The sequence below is a fragment of the Medicago truncatula genome, chromosome 7 (assembly GCF_003473485.1).
Source record: "Medicago truncatula cultivar Jemalong A17 chromosome 7, MtrunA17r5.0-ANR, whole genome shotgun sequence".
NCBI classification, from domain to species: Eukaryota; Viridiplantae; Streptophyta; class Magnoliopsida; order Fabales; family Fabaceae; genus Medicago; species Medicago truncatula.
In genome coordinates, this window is record NC_053048.1 from 7,349,025 (window position 1) to 7,372,500 (window position 23,476).

General features: G+C 31.8%; 8 protein-coding genes and 1 pseudogene across 8 annotated transcripts; 6 read left to right on the forward strand and 3 right to left on the reverse strand.

The window, feature by feature from the left end:
* Nucleotides 1-893: 893 nt before the first annotated feature.
* Nucleotides 894-1,427, reverse strand: LOC112416550 (probable aldo-keto reductase 2). Its single transcript, XM_024770763.1, has 2 exons — nucleotides 1,329-1,427; nucleotides 894-1,229 (listed from the first exon to the last, which is right to left on the reverse strand). The coding sequence occupies exons 1-2, from the start codon at nucleotides 1,425-1,427 to the stop codon at nucleotides 894-896; spliced, it is 435 nt and encodes a 144-aa protein (XP_024626531.1).
* On the reverse strand, nucleotides 1,357-2,137 carry LOC11443829 (IN2-2 protein). The gene is made up of 2 exons (XM_024770658.2): nucleotides 1,901-2,137; nucleotides 1,357-1,757 (listed from the first exon to the last, which is right to left on the reverse strand). The coding sequence occupies exons 1-2, from the start codon at nucleotides 2,111-2,113 to the stop codon at nucleotides 1,536-1,538; spliced, it is 435 nt and encodes a 144-aa protein (XP_024626426.1). The 5' UTR covers nucleotides 2,114-2,137; the 3' UTR covers nucleotides 1,357-1,535.
* Nucleotides 2,138-3,346: 1,209 nt separating this feature from the next.
* Nucleotides 3,347-6,395, reverse strand: LOC11442908 (probable aldo-keto reductase 2). Its single transcript, XM_003621636.4, has 5 exons — nucleotides 6,084-6,395; nucleotides 5,739-5,936; nucleotides 5,382-5,554; nucleotides 5,028-5,130; nucleotides 3,347-3,945 (listed from the first exon to the last, which is right to left on the reverse strand). The coding sequence occupies exons 1-5, from the start codon at nucleotides 6,294-6,296 to the stop codon at nucleotides 3,613-3,615; spliced, it is 1,020 nt and encodes a 339-aa protein (XP_003621684.1). The 5' UTR covers nucleotides 6,297-6,395; the 3' UTR covers nucleotides 3,347-3,612.
* A 2,793-nt stretch (nucleotides 6,396-9,188) lies between these two features.
* LOC11438838 (protein TIC 214) lies at nucleotides 9,189-11,059 on the forward strand. The gene has a single exon (XM_024769606.2). It carries the CDS (start codon nucleotides 9,193-9,195, stop codon nucleotides 10,969-10,971), a length of 1,779 nt encoding a protein of 592 aa, XP_024625374.2. The 5' UTR covers nucleotides 9,189-9,192; the 3' UTR covers nucleotides 10,972-11,059.
* A 257-nt stretch (nucleotides 11,060-11,316) lies between these two features.
* On the forward strand, nucleotides 11,317-13,617 carry LOC120575733 (NAD(P)H-quinone oxidoreductase subunit 1, chloroplastic). Its single transcript, XM_024769609.2, has one exon. It carries the CDS (start codon nucleotides 12,125-12,127, stop codon nucleotides 12,689-12,691), a length of 567 nt encoding a protein of 188 aa, XP_024625377.1. The 5' UTR covers nucleotides 11,317-12,124; the 3' UTR covers nucleotides 12,692-13,617.
* A 276-nt stretch (nucleotides 13,618-13,893) lies between these two features.
* On the forward strand, nucleotides 13,894-14,492 carry LOC11439765 (NAD(P)H-quinone oxidoreductase subunit 1, chloroplastic; the record flags this gene model as incomplete). Its single annotated transcript, XM_024769608.2, has 1 exon — nucleotides 13,894-14,492. A coding segment is annotated over one exon (573 nt), but the record flags the coding sequence as incomplete, so codon positions are not given.
* Nucleotides 14,397-15,036, forward strand: LOC120577105 (NAD(P)H-quinone oxidoreductase subunit I, chloroplastic). Its single transcript, XM_039828054.1, has one exon. It carries the CDS (start codon nucleotides 14,546-14,548, stop codon nucleotides 15,029-15,031), a length of 486 nt encoding a protein of 161 aa, XP_039683988.1. The 5' UTR covers nucleotides 14,397-14,545; the 3' UTR covers nucleotides 15,032-15,036.
* Nucleotides 15,037-15,181: 145 nt separating this feature from the next.
* Nucleotides 15,182-16,202, forward strand: LOC120577104 (NAD(P)H-quinone oxidoreductase subunit 6, chloroplastic). The gene has a single exon (XM_039828053.1). The coding sequence runs from the start codon at nucleotides 15,280-15,282 to the stop codon at nucleotides 15,847-15,849; it is 570 nt and encodes a 189-aa protein (XP_039683987.1). The 5' UTR covers nucleotides 15,182-15,279; the 3' UTR covers nucleotides 15,850-16,202.
* Nucleotides 16,203-22,094: 5,892 nt separating this feature from the next.
* Nucleotides 22,095-23,476, forward strand: part of LOC120577102 (NAD(P)H-quinone oxidoreductase subunit 5, chloroplastic-like) — a 1,691-nt pseudogene continuing 309 nt past the window's right edge.

Here is a 23,476-nt window from a genome sequence, read left to right on the forward strand (position 1 = left end):
ACAACCCCCAATCACCCGAAGTTTCATTTTATGAGACATAAAAACTTTTAACAATAAGTAGGATAACCCGAATCGTACACGGAAAAAGTTCTAAAAACTTTGCTTTTACTTTTTAGACCAGAAGCATGATACAAATGGAATAGGTAAAGCCTAATTTCAAATTATATGGTACTTCTAAATATTGTTGTCAAAATCCCGATTTAAATCTTGAAATTTAGGATTTTGCGATTTTTTTTCACCTGACTCAAATTCATAGTAGAATTCTAAAAGTTAAAATCCATCGGTTTTGATTGCGATTTTACGATTTCTTATAAATTAAGTCATTTATGACTTATTCCAGTTATAACATATATTTAATATATTTTTTTGTTGGTAAAATTCATCGATTTTGATTGCAATTTTATAATTTCTTATATCGATTTATGAAAGTAGTTGAGTAAAATCCTTCAATTTTGATTGCGATCAAAATCGATATAAGAAATTATAAATCGATTTAAATCGGGATTTTGACAACAATAAAATTGAAGGATTTCTTCTACTATAAAATTGAAGGATTTAAATAATGAACTTGGCTTCAAACTATAAAGTTTTTATACCAATGTTTTAAAAGCCATATCAAATACTTGAAACTATAAAGTTTTTATACCAATGTTTTAAATAATGAACTTGACTTCAAACTGACAAGACCTTCAACACTTAGTTCAACAACTCTGAACCGCTCGAACGAGAGCAAAACCACAGTCGAACCGTTCAGTGAACCATAGACAGTGCCGGTTTACAGCTCAACCGGTTGAACTGTCAAGTTCAACTTTTAAGCCATTGGTTCATACTAATTTATTTGTTAAAGGTACAAGACTAGTATGACTGTATAAGCATTAAGCAGGAACAAAACTTCATTGTGCAGCTTTACAAAAAGAGAGTGGTGGAGTATCAGAGTACTTCCATGTACTTTTATCCTCTACATATCTACCACCCTTAACAGAATCTGCTAAAGACTCAAGTTCTACCATTTCTTCTTGTGTTAGTTTCACAGATAGAGCACCGATGTTTTGATTAAAGTTCTCAATTTTGGTGGTTCCAGGTATCGGGCACACGTCGTTTCCTTGGTGATGAAGCCATGCCAATGCAAGCTGGGATGGAGTACATCCCTTCTTTGTGGCCAGTTCATTAACTTTGTCAAAAATGGTCTGATTCTGTTGCAGGTTCTCAGGTTGAAATCTAGGCAAATCCTGCAACATATTTTACCAACATGCTTAAAAGACAGAATATGGCAACTTCCCTAATTTATATAGATAATAAGATACAAGACACACAAATACATATTTTACCAACATGCTTAAAAGACAGAATATGACAAAAGTAGGAAGAATGAAGTTAGGATCACAAGGCATGGAAGTGTCCTTACAAGGACTTGGTTGCATGAGCATGTCTGCTTTCTATGGTCCTCCTAAACCTGAACCTGACATGATTGCTCTCATTCACCATGCCATACAATCTGGTGTCACTTTTCTTGATACTTCTGACTTCTATGGACCTCACACCAATGAAGTTCTTCTTGGAAAGGTTACCACTTTCTCTTCGCTTTCAATACGATGTTGATAATAGAGATCAATACAATCAATATCAAGTCTCTTCAAGCTGCCCTCACAAGCTACTCTCACATAGCCTGGATCACCACAGATCTCAACTTTTCCATCACCAGCTCTGACTCCAAATTTTGTAGCCAATTCAACTTTCTCTCTAACTACCTTCAAAGCCTATTCCACAATTTTCAACTTCATCAAAAACTAACAATCAAATATATTTTCATGCAGGAAAAGACAAATTGAAATATCAAAATAATGCATACACAGAAATTTTAATCAAAAGAAAAACTAAAAGGGAATGAGTAAGTGGTAACCTTTCCAAGAAGAACTTCATTGGTGTGAGGGCCATAAATATCAGAAGTGTCAAGAAAAGTGACACCAGATTGTATAGCATGGTGGATGAGAGAAATCATATCAGATTCAGGCTTAGGAGGACCATAGAAAGCTGACATGCTCATGCAACCAAGTCCTTGTAAGGATACTTCCATCCCTTGTGATCCTAACTTCATTCTTCCTACTGTTGCCATTGTTGACTCTAATTGCTACACTGAATGAATCTCCTATAAGGTATACTATATAAAGGCCGGCCAAAGTTGATAAAACTAAGAGCAGAAAGAATTTATTGTGTTTATTCCATTGAAAGGCTACCAAATATATACACATTACAGGTCAAAACTGTGTCCTTATTTGGCTATATAGAATATCTGCAGTATTAATGTGCATAACTATGATTGAATCAGCAAACACACCTGTGTCATTACCCCCGTTGCTGCATGAGGTTTCCGAATGGCCATCTTGCCTAGTACAGTCTGGAATTGATGTCGTTCCAAAGCCTTGGTAAATAAATCTGGCAGTTGCACATATGTAGAAACATACTATTTGAACTATTTCATTACATATAAAGTGACAATCGACCTGAATATATTTTGTACGATAATGAAAAACTAGTTTTTTTGCTATATGCAAAGCTGTCTGACTGTTGCAATTAAGAAGCATAGGACCTTTATGCAGAATATTAAGATCTAATAATAAACTCTTAATCCATTTCAGTTCACATGTGGTATTAGCCATGGAGCAATATTCCGCTTTGGCGGAAGGACGAGAAATTCTGTGTAGTTTCTTGGTTTTCCTTTTTTTTTTTTTTTTTTTTTGATGAATCAAAAGCAAAGGAAGGCATCAGGGGATAGCTTGACACCCCAACTAGGTTGGCACCCCAAAGGGAAACCTTCCACACTTAGAAATTTCTGAATGCCATTGATGCAAATCTCCATAGTTAGCTTTCTTAAATGTGTTTCCCAAAACTTCATGGTTAAAATCATTGTAGTTTTCTGACTTTGCTGAAGGCAAAAATAGGCATGCATTTATTTTGCTTCCAAGCCTTTTCCACAAAATGTTGATAATCATAATGAACTATTCAGGTTGTCTCAAATAATGAAAGGCTTGAGGACCTTATACAGATGAAAAGATTATTATCTGGTATAATTAAGCAACCTTACGATCTTCTTGTTCACACATGAGCTGTGTATTGAAATTTTGTCACTTTAAAGAATAATAATAAGAATAATCACATTAATTAAGCTTATAAATTATATTTCCTAACAAAAATAATTGAAATATATCTCAAAAGTTCAAGATGAAGTTGAATACTAGAGGCCAAAAGTAATAGATGAAATCATCTATACAATAGTTTATCAAACAGGCGGTTAATTAAGTTACATGCCCTTAAACATGTAACAAATTATGTGGAGTAATCGATAGAATTCAATCGAACTTAAAAATCCGCATCAAATACTTTAAACTATTAAGTTTTTATACCAATGTTTTAAACATTGAACTGGCAAAACCACAGTCGAACCGTTCAATGAACCATAGACAGTGCCGGTTTACAGTTCAACCGGTTGAACTGTCTAGTTCAATTCATAAAGCATAGTTTTATACAACCAAATCCATTCAAAAGGAAACTCATACTGATTTATTTGTTAAAGGTAAAAGACTAGTATGAGCATTAAGCAAGAAAATCACTTCATTACACAGCTTTCCAAGAAGAGAGTGGTGGAGTATCAGAATTCTTCCATGTACTTATTTCATCCCCATATCTACCACCCTTAACAGCATCTGCTAAAGACTCAAGTTCTACCATTTCTTCTTGTGTTAGTTTCACAGATAGAGCACCGATGTTTTGATTCAAGTTCTCAATTTTGGTGGTTCCAGGTATTGGGCACACATCATTTCCTTGGTGATGAAGCCAGGCTAGTGCAAGCTGAGGTGGAGTACATCCCTTCTTTGTAGCCAATTCATTAACTTTGTCAAATATAGTCTGATTCTGCTGCAGGTTTTCAGTTTGAAATCGAGGCAAATGCTGCAACAAATTTACATATAAGATTATATTAAGGTATCACTGATAGACATTAAAAGACAGAATTTGAGAATTTGCAATTTCTCTGACTCATGTGATTACATTCAATATAATTGATTATGAAATATATCAGTATGAAAAGTTAATATTGTTATAGACCAAACAAAGAGGCAATTATGAGATAAGTTCCCTGATCAATGGTGTAAGTTATAGGGATTTATGATCTAAATGTGTGACCATGATTGATTTATGTGTGTCTGTATTTTTCAGCTGCATTCATTTTCTCAGTATCAGTGTTGTATCCAGTGTCTGTGTTCGTACTTCATAGGATACAAGATGTCAGGTAGTAACAAATCCTAAAATGCAGCTACAGAATATGGTATGTTAAGGAATCACATGCACGCACACTCACACATAGTGCAGTCTGATCATATAAAATTCTCTCATGCCATAATATTTGTGTTTAGTCACCATTAAGAAGATGTGATAAATATATCATGCATGAAGTAAAGGATCAAAATGCATGGACTCATGAAAAATACATCATATTTTCCTTCTATAAAACGATCCAACGTTTTTATTTATGAACCACACTACTTTTTTTCTCTTTTAATTTTTATTTTTTTTGTTATCAAATATCTCTTCGCGGTTCAGATATCAATGTTAGAACTAAGTGGTTAATTAGGGGAAGTGAAAGGATAGTAAGTACAGTGGAATTCTTGGGTCAATGGTAGGAGTTATCAACACGCATTGATCCCATGGACCCTGTTTGTATTATAAAGTTCTGAATTGTGTTCACTAGCATCAACTTACAGTGTCATCTTCTGTTCGCCTATTCCCAAACTATTTTATGGACTAAAAATGTACACCGACTATAATTTATTTTGAACTACAGTCAACTGAATATACATAAGCAAATTTGGTAATTCTGATCATGGCGAATCAGTCGGTGAACACTATTATTGTGTAATGAAGATCGCTACAGAAAATAAGTATACATAATTCCTCAAAACGACTAATATGATCATTAACAAAACGAAGAAGTAATTCACATGAATTTCTGTAAAAGCAGTCTTTCCACAAACCTTCCGGTAATCATCCTGTGGCAAGTTGTCGAGTAACTTTGTTCCTGTTGAAAAGAATCCTCGCCCAAGAGGACTATATGCAACTATTCCAATACCCAGTTCCCTAAGAAAGAAAATCATAAATCATGAAGTTAGACTTCATATCTTTGTAGCACAAACAATACCGATTAAAGGCGCGTTTGGTCTCCGACACTAAGACGACACCAACATATGTAATTACATTCAATTACTTCTATCTTCTAAAATTGTTACGGTTTCACATGCCAGTGTCGTGTCCAGTGTCTATGTAAGTGCTTCATACCAGAAAGATAAGTACTAGATAACAAAACACAATGTTTGCAAACTAAATTCCACCTGCAAGTTGGAATTATGTCTTCCTCGACATCTCTTGACCATAGTGACCACTCCAACTGCACAGCTGTTATTGGATGAACTGCATGTGCTCTTCTGATTGTTGCAGCTGAGGCCTCAGACAAACCAATGTATTTTATTTTTCCCTCTTCAACAAGTTTTTTAAGCTCTCCGATCTTACAAAGAAAACCAAGTTGAAGTCACCACACATTGTCATTTTATATTGTCATCAAGCAGTTTATTTCGTATCTTAAATTAGGAAAATATGCTACTAAACCATAAGGTATAATAAATTAGGAAAATATCACATATGCTGATGCAAAAGTTTAAGCTACCAAATCAAATCAGAGAGAATTTTACCGTGACTTCAATCGGAAGACGAGTATCAATACGATGTTGATAATAGAGATCAATACAATCAATATCAAGTCTCTTCAAGCTACCCTCACAAGCTTCTCTCACATAACCTGGATCACCACAGATCTCAAATTTTCCATCACCAGCTCTGACTCCAAACTTAGTAGCCAATTCAACCTTCTCTCTCACACCCTTCAAAGCCTATTCATAAAAAATTCACAGTCATATACAATTCCATTCATGCTCATATCACATCGTGCAACAAAAACCAAATCAAAATATAAAAATAATACAAACCCAGAAATTCTAATCAAAAGAAAAACTAAAAGGGTAAGAGAAAGTGGTAACCTTTCCAAGAAGAACTTCATTGGTGTGAGGGCCATAAATGTCAGAAGTGTCAAGAAAAGTGACACCAGATTGTATAGCATGGTGGATGAGAGAAATCATATCAGGTTCAGGTTTAGGAGGACCATAGAAAGCAGACATGCTCATGCAACCAAGTCCTTGTAAGGACACTTCCATCCCTTGTGATCCTAACTTCATTCTTCCTACTGTTGCCATTGCTCTGAGTCTGATGTAACACAGAACAAATGTCCTGTGATGTATACTATGTAAAGACAGACAAAGATAATGTTGTAATACACGCTTATAAGTTGACCTTCTATTTACCAAATTAGCATATCTTTCCTTCTTAAATTATTTTTTTAGAGGATATCTTTCCTATATTGTTATTGAAGAAATGTAATAGATAAATAAATGTTGACCTTCTATTTACTAAATTATTATATCTTTCCTATTTTGTCTCTAAATTGAAGAAACATAATAAGTTATCAGACGAAAAAAAATTAATGTAATAAATAAAGGGTTAATATGTGGTTTCCTCTTAAATATTAGCTGCTTATGATTTATCTTCTCTAAAAAAATATTAGCTGCTTATGATTTATCTTCTGTAATGTGTATATATTTGGTAGCCTTTCAATGGAATAAACACAATAAATTCTTTCTGCTCTTAGTTTTATCAACTTTGGCCGGCCTTTATATAGTATACCTTATAGGAGATTCATTCAGTGTAGCAATTAGAGTCAACAATGGCAACAGTAGGAAGAATGAAGTTAGGATCACAAGGGATGGAAGTATCCTTACAAGGACTTGGTTGCATGAGCATGTCAGCTTTCTATGGTCCTCCTAAGCCTGAATCTGATATGATTTCTCTCATCCACCATGCTATACAATCTGGTGTCACTTTTCTTGACACTTCTGATATTTATGGTCCTCACACCAATGAAGTTCTTCTTGGAAAGGTTACCACTTACTCATTCCCTTTTAGTTTTTCTTTATTGGTGTGAGGTCCATAGAAGTCAGAAGTATCAAGAAAAGTGACACCAGATTGTATGGCATGGTGAATGAGAGCAATCATGTCAGGTTCAGGTTTAGGAGGACCATAGAAAGCAGACATGCTCATGCAACCAAGTCCTTGTAAGGACACTTCCATGCCTTGTGATCCTAACTTCATTCTTCCTACTTTTGTCATTGCTCTCACTTTCACAATACAATACTCAATAAATTTTCTATATAAAGGCCAGAACAAGTTGAAGTTATGAATATCTCCAACATCAGGTCTATTTATAATTATTTGATAAATAATTATTTATTTCCAGAACATGAACAAGTAAAAATATATTCCGAAGAAAAAAAAAGAAAAAAAAAATTCTTATTCGAGGCAATTAGAACTGATCAGAACAACCAAACCATTTTTAATAGAAAGAAATGTACTGGAATAAACGAAATCAGTAAACAAGTTCCTCGATGGTCATACGAGTTAATCGACGAATTGGAGCAAATGACGGAAAGACTAACAAAAGAGTTTCAGATTCGTTCCGCAAAAGCCGAACGTATGGTAATTTTTAATGGGAATACAGATTCACTGACTTTGAATATTGGTCCTAGAAATGACAATGACGCTATTCTTGAAGTGGACTTAAATCACGAATTTTTTCTAGTAAATTTTTTACGCGAACCAGATTTTGATCGAGATATAATTAAGGGATCTATGCGCCCTCTAAGGCGTAAAATAGCGACAACGAAACTTTCTCAAGGAAATGCACAGCCCCATTCCCCCATTTTTTTGGAGATGATAGACCCATTATATTTTCTTTTTGGTGATCTTTTCGATGATCTATCCCAAATTTTCAAAGAAATGTTCAGGAAACCTGGTACTGACAATTCAGAATTTGTGGAGTTTCAGGAAAGGCTCGAACACAAATACGAAGAGGACGCCAAAGACGACGCTGAAATAAGACGTCTAAAAATAGAAGAAGACTGGGAAAGTATTCTATATGGTCTAATAATTAGAAGTTTTGTATTACTAATCCAATCTTTTTTTAGAAAATATATTCTACTACCTTCATTGATAATAACTAAAAATATCATTCGTATCCTATTATTTCAAAATCCCGAATGGTCAGAAGATTTTAGGGATTGGAGCAGGGAAGTTCATATTAAATGCACCTATCAGGGCATTCCAGTATCCGACAAAGAATTGCCAAAAAACTGGTTCGACGAGGGTATTCAGATAAGGATCTTAAACCCTTTTGTTCTGAAAGCTTGGCACAAATCTAAGGTACAATCTACTGAAAAAAAAAAAAAAAAAGATCCACAGAAAAAAAATATACTGAAAACAAAAACTTCTGGTTTTTAACAGGTTATGGAACACTAGTAGAATCGTACCTTGATGAGGGTTTCCCAAGAGACCCACTTTCAATTTTTGGTCCCGTTTTAAAAACAATAAGAAAACAATTGAAAAAAGATTTGAAAAAGCATTTTTTTCTAGTTCTAAAATTTTTAAATGAAAGAAAAAAATGGTTTCGAACTATGTTAAAAAAAATAGAAAACTGGAACATCAAAAGGATTCTTAAAAGTATTCTATTTAGGTTCAAAATAATAGATGAAACAATAGATGAACTGAGTGAAAGCAAAAAAACTTCAACAATCAGTAAGAATAATTCAAAGATTGAGGTGATTGAGGTGATTGAGGAATCACCCGTTAAAATGGAATCGATTAATTGGACAAATTCTTCATTCACAGAAAAAAGGATAAAAGATCTTAATGTTAAAACAAAGACAATCATAAAACAAATAGAAACAATGACAGAAGAAAAAAAAGAGGGGATTCTAACTTCAGAGATCAATTTGAATTCGAACAAAACTACTTATGATGCTAAAAGATTAGAATTACAAAAAAATAATTTGCAAATCTTACAAAGAAGATTTGTTCGATTAATACGTAAATCCTATTCTTTTTTCAAAATTTTCATAGAAGGGGTATACATAGATATCCTTTTATGTATCAGTAGTATTGCTAGGATCCATCGACAACGTTTTCTTGATTTTCTTGAATAAACAGACAAAATACTAAATGTAAAAAAACCCATTTACGACAAAAAAAAAAATGGAAGAAATGGAAGAAAGATTTGAAAATCTAAGTCTAAGTAGACTTATATCGATTCTAGAGAAATCTGAGAATATTACGAATATGAATTCACAGAATTCTTGGGATGTATCTTCTTTGTCATCTTTGTCACAAGAATATGTATTTTATAAATTATCACAAATCCAATTTAGTAATGGATCTAAATTTAAGATAAGATCTATTTTGGAATCTCCTGGAAGATCTTTTTTTCTTAAGAATGAAATAAAGGATTATTTTTTTAGAATGCAAGGAACATATAATTCCAAATTAAGACATAAGAAACGTTCCGATTCGTTAATGAATCCATGGACAAATTGGTTCAAGGTTCTTTATCAATATGATTTACCTGAGAAGAGATGGTCGAGATTAGTATCACAAAACTGGAGGAATAGAATCAATGAACATCGTGTGGCTCAAAATAAAGATTTAGTTGAATATGATTCATATGAAAAAAATCAATTAATTTGGAAAGAATTAATTCTTTCCAAAAAACAAGAACAAGAAGGAGACTTATTAAAAATAGAAATTAAAAACAAAATTAAAAAACAATATAGATATGATCTTTTCTCCTATCAATATCTTAATTTTGCGAATAAGAAAAAATCCTCTATTTATGGATATAGATCACCGAATAAAAACCAAGCGATTTCTTATAATTACAACATCTCTATCCAAAATTATCTAGAAGAATATGATATTCTAGATATGGAAAAAAATCTGGAAAAAAATCTGGATAGAAAGTATTTCAATTGGATGGGAATGAATGTAAAAAGGAAAAAGACTTCTAGACCGAAGGATAAATTCCTTATTCCCGGATTTTGGTTCTTTTCAAAATTAAGCAAATTATATTGTGCATATAAGATGAATCCTTGGATCTTACCAATAAAATTCTTTGTTTTGCAGCTTGATAATTTAGAGTTAACAACGGAAGAATACGTGAATACAGTAGATGAAGATCTTAAATCTGTCTCATACTATTATAAAGGATCAGATTCTAAATACAGGACCGATCTAAAGGGAGAACGGGATTTCTTACTATCAAAATATTTGGGTTTTTATTTGCACTGTGATAGTTCCGACGAAGAAATAGGAATGGATAATACCAACTTATTTTGTCTCCTGCTTAGAATGAAAAAATTCAACAAAATTGTAATAATGTCGATTAAAAAGCTAGAGCTAGATATAGAAATGCTGGTTGATTCAAGGACGAAGGATTTTTGTTATACAGAATGTAGGGACACTGAGGACTTGAAGGAAAGGCTAATCTTTTTTATTGAACCTATTCGCCTGCCTAGAAAAAAGCATGAACAATCTCTTCTATATCAAACCATAAGACTACCGTTGATTCATAAGAGTAAGACGCGAAAAAGTTGGAGTTGGAAAAAGAAAAAAAGTCGTGTTGATCAAAAGATAACAGAAAATAAAGATAAAAATCTTTATGATTTGTTTGTTCCTGAAAATCTTTTGTCCACTAGACGCCGTAGAGAATTGAGAATTCTAACTTGTTTCAATCCTAGGAATAGAAATACTGTGCATAGAAAAACAATAAATGACAATGAGAATCAAATAAAAAATGTTTCTCAAGTTTTGACTAAAAATAAAGATCTTGATAGCGAAACAAAAAAACTAATGAATTTTAAATTATTTCTTTGGCCAAATTATCGATTAGAAGATTTAGCTTGTATAAACCGCTATTGGTTTAATACCCATAATGGAAGCCATTTCAGTATATTAAGGATACATATGTATCCTCGATTGAAAGATTAATTTAGAATCTACATTTATCTTCTATATTATCATTATCATAATATTTTTTGTAACATATCTGATATGTGAATAAATATATATATATATAAATATAAATTTATATATATATATTTATTTATATTTTTATATAAATAAATTTAAATAAAAAAAGAAATGCGATGGTCTTATTTTTTTTTGAAATAGACAAGACAATAGAATTTTTTATTTATTCAATTAATAAATATAGTATTTATTTTTTTATCTATTTGATTTTATCTATTTGAATTACATTCCTTAATAATATAATAATATAATTGATTTGAAAAGAAAAAAAAAATTTAAGATAATTTTATATACAAAATTAAAAATTAGTGTCATTACTATTACTGATCAATAAAAATATCTACCAAAAACGAGGGGGAGAGAAAAGCTTTCATTTTATGATAAAAAATTCATTTATACCTGTTATTTCACAAAAAAAAAAAAAGAAGAAAACCCCGGATCAGTTGAATTTCAAGTATTCAATTTCCATAATAAGATACTAAGACTTACTTCACATTTGGAATTACACCCAAAGGACTATTTATCTCAAAGGGGTTTACATATAATTCTAGGAAAACGGCAACGACTACTGTCTTATTTGTCAAAGAAAAATAAAATACGTTATAAAAAATTAATAAATCAGTTGGGTATTCGGGATTCACAAATTCGTTAATTTCAAGAATCATTTTCAATTATTCGATTTATTAGATCCTGAATTTTGATGAACTTTTTTTTTAACGATTCATGGAAGAATGAATCGAGGAAAAACCTATGAATGTGCCAGCTACAAGAAAAGACCTCATGATAGTCAATATGGGGCCTCAACACCCATCAATGCATGGTGTTCTTAGACTTATTGTTACTCTGGATGGTGAAGATGTTATTGATTGTGAACCAATATTGGGTTATTTACACAGAGGTATGGAAAAAATTGCGGAAAATCGAACAATTATACAATATCTGCCTTATGTAACACGTTGGGATTATTTAGCTACTATGTTCACAGAAGCAATAACCGTAAATGGACCGGAACAATTGGGAAATATTCAAGTACCTAAAAGAATGAAATTGGCTGATATTATCACAATACTAGGTAGCATAGATATCATTATGGGAGAAGTTGATCGTTGAAATGATAATTGATACAACGGAAGTCCAAGATATAAATTATTTTTCCGGATTGGAATCTTTCAAAGAGGTCTATGGAATTCTATGGATACTTGTACCTATTTTGATTCTTGTATTGGGAATCACAATAAGTGTACTAGCAATTGTATGGTTAGAAAGAGAAATATCTGCAGGGATACAACAGCGTATTGGACCCGAATACGCCGGTCCTTTTGGAATTCTTCAAGCTCTAGCAGACGGAACAAAACTACTATTCAAAGAGAATCTTATTCCATCTAGGGGAGATATTCGTTTATTCAGTATCGGACCATCCATATCAGTAATATCAATTCTAATAAGTTATTCAGTAATTCCCTTTGGCTATAACTTTGTTTTATCTGATTTCAATATCGGTGTTTTTTTATGGATTGCTATTTCGAGTATTGCTCCCATTGGACTTCTTATGTCAGGATATGGGTCAAATAATAAATATTCCTTTTTGGGTGGTCTACGAGCTGCTGCTCAATCGATTAGTTATGAAATACCATTAACTCTATGTGTCTTATCAATATCTCTACGTGCGATTCGTTGAAACCAAAAAAGCTATTCGATGCTATTGCTATGCTCCTCTCTTTATAGTACTATATATAATAGGAAAGGAGTCGAATAAATTAAATAGAAACCTTCATTATCTTAATTTGATTTTTCACAATTCGGATTGAAGAACTAAATTAGATAGTTATATGAGTGAAAAAAAACAGCTTATATTGAATAAAATTTCAGAATACTCTATTACCTATAGTTAACAGATAGTATGATGATTTTAAATGGCAGTAAAAATATTGAGTCTCATTTTCTATGTATAAGAATGAAGTCAAATAAAATAAATTATAAAGAGAAGAGGACATTTAACCCAAGATTGGAGAATATTTTTCATCCTGTTTTGAAGCGGGCTCAAAAGACCAACCTTATTGAGTTTTAGTTATCATTTGTATGATCCTAGATGTTAAAATAAGGGGTTAATAAAAAAAAGAGTGGATGGTTAGAAACACCAAGATACACAAAGGATTAGTAACACAGATTTTGTAAATTATCCAAAAGACAATTTACGCATAATAGAAAAAGAATACTAATTGGGGCTTTAAGTTGGTAGAAAAAATCAAGCAGTACTCCCCATAACTCCGATCCAGAGTATGCTTCCATCCACCGATTAAATAAATTACTATCAGGAACGAAAAAATCCTTTAAAATTTTTTAAGTCCCTTTTTCATAGCACAAACAAAGAAGAATAGGAACGAAAAAAGAAGAAGAAATCATAAACGAAAAGCAGATCTCTTTTTTGTGCTATGATTTCTTATATCCATATTCATATTCATGGAGATCAAATTCACATGATAATTAAGAAACGAATGTGTAATTCTTTTTCGTAATTCAAAATGCCGAGGGTTATGGAGAATTCTAAAAGAGTATTTTATTGAAGAATTCAGTTATTACTCAACAAATTCAAATTTCGATTTTTAAGGGATGAGATCAATTCAGACGTGCCTTATTGTATTTGTATGTTTTATTAAAATGGATTTATCTTTCGTATTTAGTTATTTCTAGAACAGACAGAATTGAATTGGTCTAATTCAGAACCGTTTGATAGATTTAAATCTTCTATATCTTATGGATATGGATATATCACGAGATAAAGAATCGTCCCGGTCCTTAGATTTACTTAAGGCTTTCCAGGAGCCGTATGAGGTGAAAATCTCATGTACGGTTCTGTATTAGAGATGGGAACAGTAATGTTATCACCGACTAGGATTATCTAACAGTTTAAGTACAGTTGATATAGTTGATGCGCAATCAAAATATGGTTTTTGGGGGTGGAATTTGTGGCGTCAACCTATCGGTTTCATTGTTTTTCTAATTTCTTCACTAGCAGAATGTGAAAGATTACCTTTTGATTTACCAGAAGCAGAAGAAGAATTAGTAGCGGGTTATCAAACAGAATATTCGGGTATTCGATTTGGTTTATTTTACGTTGCTTCCTATTTAAACCTTTTAATTTCTTCATTATTTGTAACAGTTCTTTACTTGGGCGGTTCAAATATCTCTATTCCGTACATATTCGTTTCTGAGTTTTTTGAAATCAATAAAACATATGGAGTTTTTGGAACTACAATTGATCTCTTTATTACAATTGATCTCTTTATTACATTAGCTAAAACTTATTTTTTCTTATTCGTTTCTATCATAACAAGATGGTCTTTGCCTAGGCTAAGAATGGATCAATTATTAAATCTTGGATGGAAATTTCTTTTACCTATTTCTCTCGGTAATCTATTATTAACAACTTCGTCTCAATTGTTTTCACTCTAAAAGATTTATTTTCTATATTCATAACTTGTCTCAAATAAGAGAAAGAAATAAAACAAAAATATTCATAGATATTTACGATATGTTCCTTATGGTAACTGGGTTCATGAATTATGGTCAACAAACAGTCCGAGCTGCAAGGTACATTGGTCAAAGTTTCATTATTATCTTATCTCACGCAAATCGTTTACCTGTAACTATTCAATATCCTTATGAAAAATTAATCACATCGGAACGTTTCCGCGGTCGAATCCATTTTGAATTTGATAAATGCATTGCTTGTGAAGTATGTGTTCGTGTATGTCCTATAGATTTACCCGTTGTTGATTGGAAACTGGAAACTGATATTCGAAAGAAACGATTGCTAAATTACAGTATTGATTTCGGAATCTGTATTTTTTGTGGTAACTGTATTGAGTATTGCCCAACAAATTGTTTATCAATGACTGAAGAATATGAACTTTCAACTTATGATCGTCACGAATTGAACTATAATCAAATTGCTTTGGGCCGTTTACCAATGTCAGTAATTGATGATTATACAATTCGAACAATTCAAATAAAATAAAAAAAGAGAATTTTTTATAATTAAAAATTATTTTTATTCTTAATAAATATAAAATAAAAAAGAAAATCAGAATAGTATAGAATAGACTATATATATAACTCTATAAATAATGATAATCTATATATATATTATAGATTATATAGAATATATAAGAGATAAGAGAATAATCAAAATAAAATATTATCAAAATATAATAAAAAAAAAATTTAAGTATATAAATTTTTTTTCCTGGTCATATCAATACGGTCATGAAATTTCGATTTCTTTGTCTTTTTTTTTTACATATAATGGATTTGCCTGAAACGCTACACGATTTTCTTTTAGTCTTTCTGGGATCGGGTATTATATTAGGAAGTCTAGGAGTAGTATTACTTACCAACCCTATTTTTTCTGCTTTTTCGTTGGGACTGGTTCTTGTTTGTATATCCTTATTATATATTTTATCAAACTCCCATTTTGTAGCTGCATCACAGCTACTTATTTACGTGGGAGCTATTAACATTTTAATCACATTTGCTGTGATGTTCATGAATAGTTCCGAATATTACCAAGATTTTAATCTTTGGACTGTTGGGGATGGAATTACTTTGATAGTTTGTACAAGTATTTTTGTTTCACTAATAACTATTATTTCAGATACTTCATGGTACGGAATTATTTGGACTACAAGACCAAATCAGATTATTGAGCAAGATTTGATAAGTACTAGTCAACAAATTGGAATTCATTTATCAACCGATTTTTTTCTTCCATTTGAACTAATTTCAATAATTCTTTTAGTTGCTTTGATAGGTGCAATTGTTGTAGCTCGCCAGTAAAAAATCTTTATAGAATTAGTAATATAAATCAAGATTTTATTTTTTTTTTTTCAATTCTATGTTATGTATAAACTCTTTTTTTTTATTGCCAATATATTCTTTTGTTCCAGACTTGGTATATTCTTTAGTCAATTGAATCTGTTGAATTTTTGTTCATATTGAAATGAATCAAAATTAATAAGGAGTTGGTCAATGATGCTCGAACATGTACTTGTTTTGAGTGCCTATTTATTTTCTATTGGTATCTATGGATTGATCACGAGCCGAAATATGGTTAGAGCCCTTATGTGTCTTGAACTTATACTGAATGCAGTTAATATAAATCTCGTAACTTTTTCTGATTTTTTTGATAATCGCCAATTAAAAGGAAATATTTTTTCAATTTTTGTTATAGCTATTGCAGCCGCTGAAGCAGCTATCGGACTGGCTATTGTTTCCGCAATTGCTCGTAACAGAAAATCAACCCGTATCAATCAATCGAATTTGTTGAATAAATAGCATTAATTAATCATAATTAATAAAAAAATTCAATTCAATCAAATAGTGAGTGTAATATTTATCAATTCAAATTAATATGTATTCTACACAACTTCTGATCATGTTTGCATTGCCTAAATCATAAGAAATCAAAGTATCCTCTTCTATTCCTTATTCTAAATTTATCTAGACATCTTTTTTGATTAACAATTAACAATATTATAACAAATCATTGATTCATCTGGTATATAAATATATGATTCATTTACGAGTTTACTAGATCGATAATTTTCATTTTTTATGTTCAAAAATTACTATAGATACAATGTCACATTCAGTAAAGATTTATGATACATGTATAGGATGTACTCAATGTGTCCGAGCTTGTCCCACAGATGTATTAGAAATGATACCTTGGGATGGATGTAAGGCTAAGCAAATAGCTTCTGCCCCAAGAACAGAGGACTGTGTTGGTTGTAAGAGGTGTGAGTCCGCTTGTCCGACGGATTTCTTAAGTGTTCGGGTTTATTTAGGGCCTGAAACAACTCGAAGTATGGGTCTAGCTTATTGATACGTTTCAAAAAACACCACACGAATACGTTTTTTTACTGGCAAAAACCCGTGCTCAAAAAAATATTTTGTATTTTTTTTTGAGCACGGGCTTTTCTGGCCCAAGTGTATCTTATTTTTATGACGAATTATTTTCCTTGGTTAACAATAGTTGTAGTTTTCCCAATAGCCGTAGGTTCCTTAATTTTCTTATTCCCTCATAGGGGAAATAAGGTAATTAGGTGGTATAGCATTTCTATATGCTTAATCGATCTCCTTCTAACAACCTATGCATTTTGTTATCATTTCCAATTGGATGATCCACTAATTCAACTGACGGAGAATTATAAATGGATCAATTTTTTTGATTTTTACTGGAGATTGGGAATAGATGGACTCTCTATAGGACCTATTTTACTGACGGGATTTATAACTACTTTAGCCACTTTAGCGGCTCAGCCGGTTACTCGAGAATACCAATTATTCTATTTCCTGATGTTAGCAATGTATAGCGGTCAAATCGGACCATTTTCTTCTCGAGACATTTTACTTTTTTTCATCATGTGGGAATTGGAATTAATTCCCGTTTATATACTCTTAGCCATGTGGGGGGGAAAGAAACGTTTGTATTCAGCTACAAAGTTTATTTTGTACACTGCAGGAGGTTCTGTTTTTTTATTAATGGGAATTCTGGGTATCGGTTTATATGGTTCTAATGAACCAACATTAAATTTTGAAACATTAACTAATCAATCGTATCCTGTGGCGCTAGAAATAATATTATATACGGCATTTCTTATTGCTTTTGCTGTCAAATCGCCGATTATACCCTTACATACATGGTTACCGGATACCCACGGAGAGGCACATTACAGCACTTGTATGCTTTTAGCCGGAATCTTATTAAAAATGGGAGCATATGGGTTGGTTCGAATTAATATGGAATTATTTTCCCACGCTCATTCAATATTTTGCCCCTGGTTAATGATATTAGGTTCTACTCAAATAATCTATGCCGCTTCAACATCTTTTGGTCAACGTAATTTAAAAAAAGAATAGCTTATTCTTCGGTATCTCATATGGGTTTCATAATTCTAGGAATTGGTTCTATAAGTGATACTGGGCTCAACGGGGCCATTTTACAAATAATATCTCATGGATTTATTGGGGCTGCCCTTTTTTTCTTGGCAGGAACTAGTTATGATAGACTACATCTTCTTTATCTTGACGAAATGGGCGGAATGGCTATCCCAATGCTAAAAATATTCACGATTTTCACTATCTTATCGATGGCTTCTCTTGCATTGTCGGGCATGAGCGGTTTTGTTGCCGAATTGATAGTTTTTTTTGGAATAATTACTAGTCAAAAATATCTTTTCATGATGAAAATACTAATTACTTTTGTAACCGCAATTGGAATGATATTAACTCCTATTTATTTATTATCTATTTTACGGCAGATGTTCTATGGATACAAGTTTTTTAATACACCAAACTCTTATTTTTTTGATTCTGGGCCGAGAGAATTATTTATTTCGATTTCTATCCTTATACCCGTAATAGGTATTGGTATTTATCCAGATTTCATTTTTTCATTCTCGGTTGACAAGGTTGAAGCTATTCTAGCTAATTTTTGATAGAGCATTTTCATGAATAAATGAATAAAAAAGAGAAAAAAACCTTATGAAAAAGAATATTTTTCTGTTAGATTCACTTAACAAAAAAAAATTGAAATTATAATCCAATATGTTTGTTGTTTGTGAGAACCCCTTGAATCATTACATTACTTGATTGAAAGGGTTCTCCACGATTTATGGAAAGTAAATATTTATATGCTTTCCATATTTTTATTTCTCAGGTTCTTTACTCATTGAAAATTAATTAGATGTAAATGAACCATAACTATGTAGTCCTATTCCTAATAGATTGATCCCCAAATAACATATCCAAATTATAAGAAATCCGATAGAGGCCACTATTGAAGAATTTACACCTTCAAATTTTTTAGTTTTTCGAGTATGTAAATAAATAGCGAATATGGTCCAAGTAATAAAAGCCCAAGTTTCCTTTGGATCCCAATTCCAATAGGACCCCCATGCCTCGTTAGCCCATACTGCCCCTGAAAGAATACCTATCGTTAAAAACAGAAAACCCAGACTAATAATACGATAACCCCAACGATCCAATTGTTGAATAAATTGAGACCTATAATAATTTCGAGAAGAATAAAAAGATGTTTTTCGTAAAACATTGTTTCTTTCATTCATATTCATGTATTTTATTTCGACAAAATCAACTGATTTATTTAAAAAATCCAAATTCTTGGTAAAAGCAAGAATTTGGATGGCTTCTTGAAACGTAATGACTAAAATAGCTACTGATAATAATGATCCACATAAAAGAGCTGCATAGGCCAATATCATCATACTTACGTGCATCATTAGCCAATGGGATTGTAGAGTGGGTACTAATATTACAGATTGATGCATTTTGGTTAAAAGACCCGAAGTCGCAAAGCCTTGGGTAAAAATAACACTTGGTGCGATTATTGTACTTAAAAGGTTTTTCTCCTTTTTAAAACACGGAACCATATGAAAAATGGAAAAACCCCATGAAAGAAAGATTAGTGATTCATATAAATCACTAAATGGTAAATGGCCCGAAAAAAACCAACGAGTAATTAACAATCCCGTTACACAGAAAAAAGTTATTATCATGGCTTTTTTGGACAAATCATATAATCCTACAATTTCATTGACTAATAAGGTTATCAAATGAATTGAAATAACAATTGATATGACGGAAAACGATGTTTTTTTTTTGTTTGTTGATAAAGCTAGAAAATCAAATAAAAGTCAGGAGAAGCCTGAACCGCATACAAACCAATTCAAACAAAACAAAAACCAACTTCAGAACTCAAAACAAATAGAAAAACTCAGGTCACATCTATTCTAGTGTAAGGTAATCCAAGCCTATCTCTTAGGAGAAGGTGATATATGAAAGGAGGTGGAGAAGTCCACAACTGTGTGTAGTATAGAGAAAGTCCTTGTCCATGCTTAGCAAGTGCATCAGCTACCATGTTTCCCTCCCTAAGGATATGAACACAAGAACAAGAAATACTGTCACAAAAATCCCAGCAATTTTGCCACCTAGCTCGCATCTGCCAAGGGACTCCTAAACCTTTGTTGAAAGCATTGACAACTTTGAGGGAATCAGTCTCCAAACACACATGCATCAACTGCATTTCCTGAGCTTTTTCCATAGCCATCATTCCTGCACAAAATTCAGCCTCTAACGGAGTTGCATTTCCAATGTTGCTAGATATAGCCCTAGAAAGTGGTGATTAGAATCTCTAATCACAATGCCAATGGAGCCACAAGGATGTCTGCCCACGGAGGATCCATCACAGTTAATTTTTACTATATCACCAATAGGAGGTTTCCAAATAATATCCAAATGAGGAGTGACTCTTTTAACTTTGAACGGGATGTTAAAGAGCTTGGCCACTTTATAATCTTGCATTGCTGAGTTACCTTTAATCATACACAAACTGAAGCTCATTTTGACCTCAGCAAGAATGATATTGAAAAGAGTGGTCATGGCCTGATGCTTGTTATGAAAACATCTTTGATTTCTCTCTATCCAAATGGACCAGATAGTATGAATAATAGCTGAATTCAAAATGTTGTTGACCAACTTACTACCACTTCCCCAATTCCTAATAAGCAACTGAAGACAACTGCTACAATCCAATAATTTGTCAGTCCCCTTTCCCAACCAATCCCAAAGCCTAGATGTGACATGGCATTCAAAGAAAATGTGTTGGGAAGATTCTGCAGATTTCATACAAAAACAGCAAATAGAGACAATCAAGCAGCCCCTCTTTCTTAAATTTTCATCTGTGGGGAGCTTGTTGTGAAGCAGCCTCCATGTGATAAAGGATCTAGATGGGGGAATATAAGAGTTCCATAGAAATTTGTCCCAAAGGACATGATTACCAGTTTCATTGATAAATTTATATGCCAATTGATTAGTGAGATCCCCAAACGATATATGAGTTAATATATGCTCTAAAGTTGAAAATATCATATCTATAATGAAAATAAAAAAGGTATGAATACTAGGAATAGAAATAGGGAATTGAATTCATTATAGGACTTCTTCTTTTCAAATTTTAAAAATATAGGATAGGATGCCATGCCGCTACTCGGACTCGAACCGAGATGCTCTAGCACTGCTTCCTAAGAGCAGCGTGTCTACCAATTTCACCATAGCGGCTTACTCGAAATCATAATAACCAACTCTTTAGTCAATCGTCGAGATTGAAAGAATCGCTTAAAGTGCACTATTTATTTAGTACATTTCTTTACTAAACATTTAGTATAAATTGATAATAACAAGTAAATTTAAAATTTGTATTTATTCGAATATCAAAAATATGAAAAAAATTAGATTCTATATATTTAGAATCTATTATATAGATAGAATCTAATTCTATCTATATAATAGATTCTAAATATATGTTCCATATTCTATACTAGTATTAGTATAAAATGAGTATTTAAAGAATACTCTTTGAATCGAGCTAATTTATATTATTCCAATCCAACATTTTTATTTTATTTGTTACAAATTTTGATTTATCTGTAAAAATGGATTGAGCTAATGAAAAGGCTTTCAATGCTGTCCAATATCCCTTTTTTTCCAAAAATTTTTACGAATATTTTTTTTTGATATAGAAGTACGCTTTTTTGGAACTGCCATACAATTAGGATAGTTTTTTTATTACTATAGTTCGATGTGAAAGACATTTGTTCTGTAAATGAAAACGAATTATTCTGTAATTAGCCGTATGTCTTATTTATCTTAATTCCCTCTTTCTTTTTTTCTATCTAAAGTAAAACCATTGAATATTATAAATCTTTTCCAAATATTTCATAGATAATAGATCTATATCTATGGATCTCTTTTTATTGTAATGTAAAAGAATCAATTAGTTCAAAAAGAAACTAATTTATATTGTTTTTATAATTTATATCAAAATAAATGTTCTTCGTTTTGGTGTAATGATTTATCCCCACCCCCACCCTCACTCTATATATCAAAATTTTGATTTTATTTATTATTATTTAATTTCATTATTATTTATTAAGAGTCATTTTTCTTAATATATATATATAAATGACAAACATAGTTATTTATATTACTTATAATTAATTAATTAATATTACTTAAAATAATAAGATTTTTTTTATTTTTACTAGGAATTTGGTTATTGGCCGATTTTGACTTTGTACTTTCCAATATTGGAACGATTGTGCAAAGATTCAGAACAATTAAGAATATAAAATTCGATTTATTTATCCACTTTTTATTAACCGAACCCCTTTACAAAAGAGATAAAACAAATGAATAAGAAACAAAATTCATCAAGAATCAAAATATTTTTTATTCTTTATTTTTTTTGTATGGAATATATACATCAATATTCATGGATCATACCTTTCATCCCACTTCCAGTTCCTATTTTTATAGGGGTAGGACTTCTACTTTTTCCTACGGCAACAAAAAAGATTCGCCGTATGTGGGCTTTTCCTAGTATTTTATTGTTAACGATAGTTATGATTTTTTCGATCGATCTATCTATTCATCAAATCGAGAATAGTTCTATCTATCAATATGTATGGTCTTGGACTATAAATAATGATCTTTCTTTAGAGTTTGGCTACTTGATTGATTCACTTACTTCTATAATGTCAATATTAATCACTACTGTTGGGATTCTGGTTCTAATTTATAGTGATAGTTACATGTCTCATGATCAAGGCTATTTGAGATTTTTTACTTATCTGAGTTTTTTTAATACTTCAATGTTAGGGTTAGTTACTAGTTCAAATTTGATACAAGTTTATATTTTTTGGGAATTGGTTGGAATGTGTTCTTATCTATTAATAGGTTTTTGGTTCACACGTCCTATTGCGGCAAATGCTTGTCAAAAAGCGTTTGTAACTAATCGTGTGGGGGATTTTGGTTTATTATTAGGAATTTTAGGTTTTTATTGGATAACGGGTAGTTTGGAATTTCGGGATTTATTTCAAATATTCAACAACTTAATTTATAAGAATGAGGTGAATCTTTTTTTTGTTACTTTGTGCGCCCTCTTGTTATTTTGCGGATCAGTTGCGAAATCTGCCCAATTCCCTCTTCATGTATGGTTACCAGATGCTATGGAAGGTCCTACTCCTATTTCCGCTCTTATCCATGCTGCTACTATGGTAGCAGCAGGAATTTTTCTTGTAGCTCGACTTCTTCCTCTTTTCATAGTTATACCCCCCATAATGAGTGTAATAGCTTTGATAGGTATAATAACAGTAGTATTAGGAGCTACTTTAGCTATTGCTCAAAAAGATATTAAGAAAATTTGGCCTATTCTACAATGTCTCAATTGGGTTATATGATGTTAGCTTTAGGTATGGGCTCTTATCGAGCCGCTTTATTTCATTTGATTACTCATGCTTATTCAAAAGCATTGTTATTTTTAGGATCTGGATCCATTATTCATTCAATGGAAGCTATTGTTGGATATTCTCCAGAGAAAAGT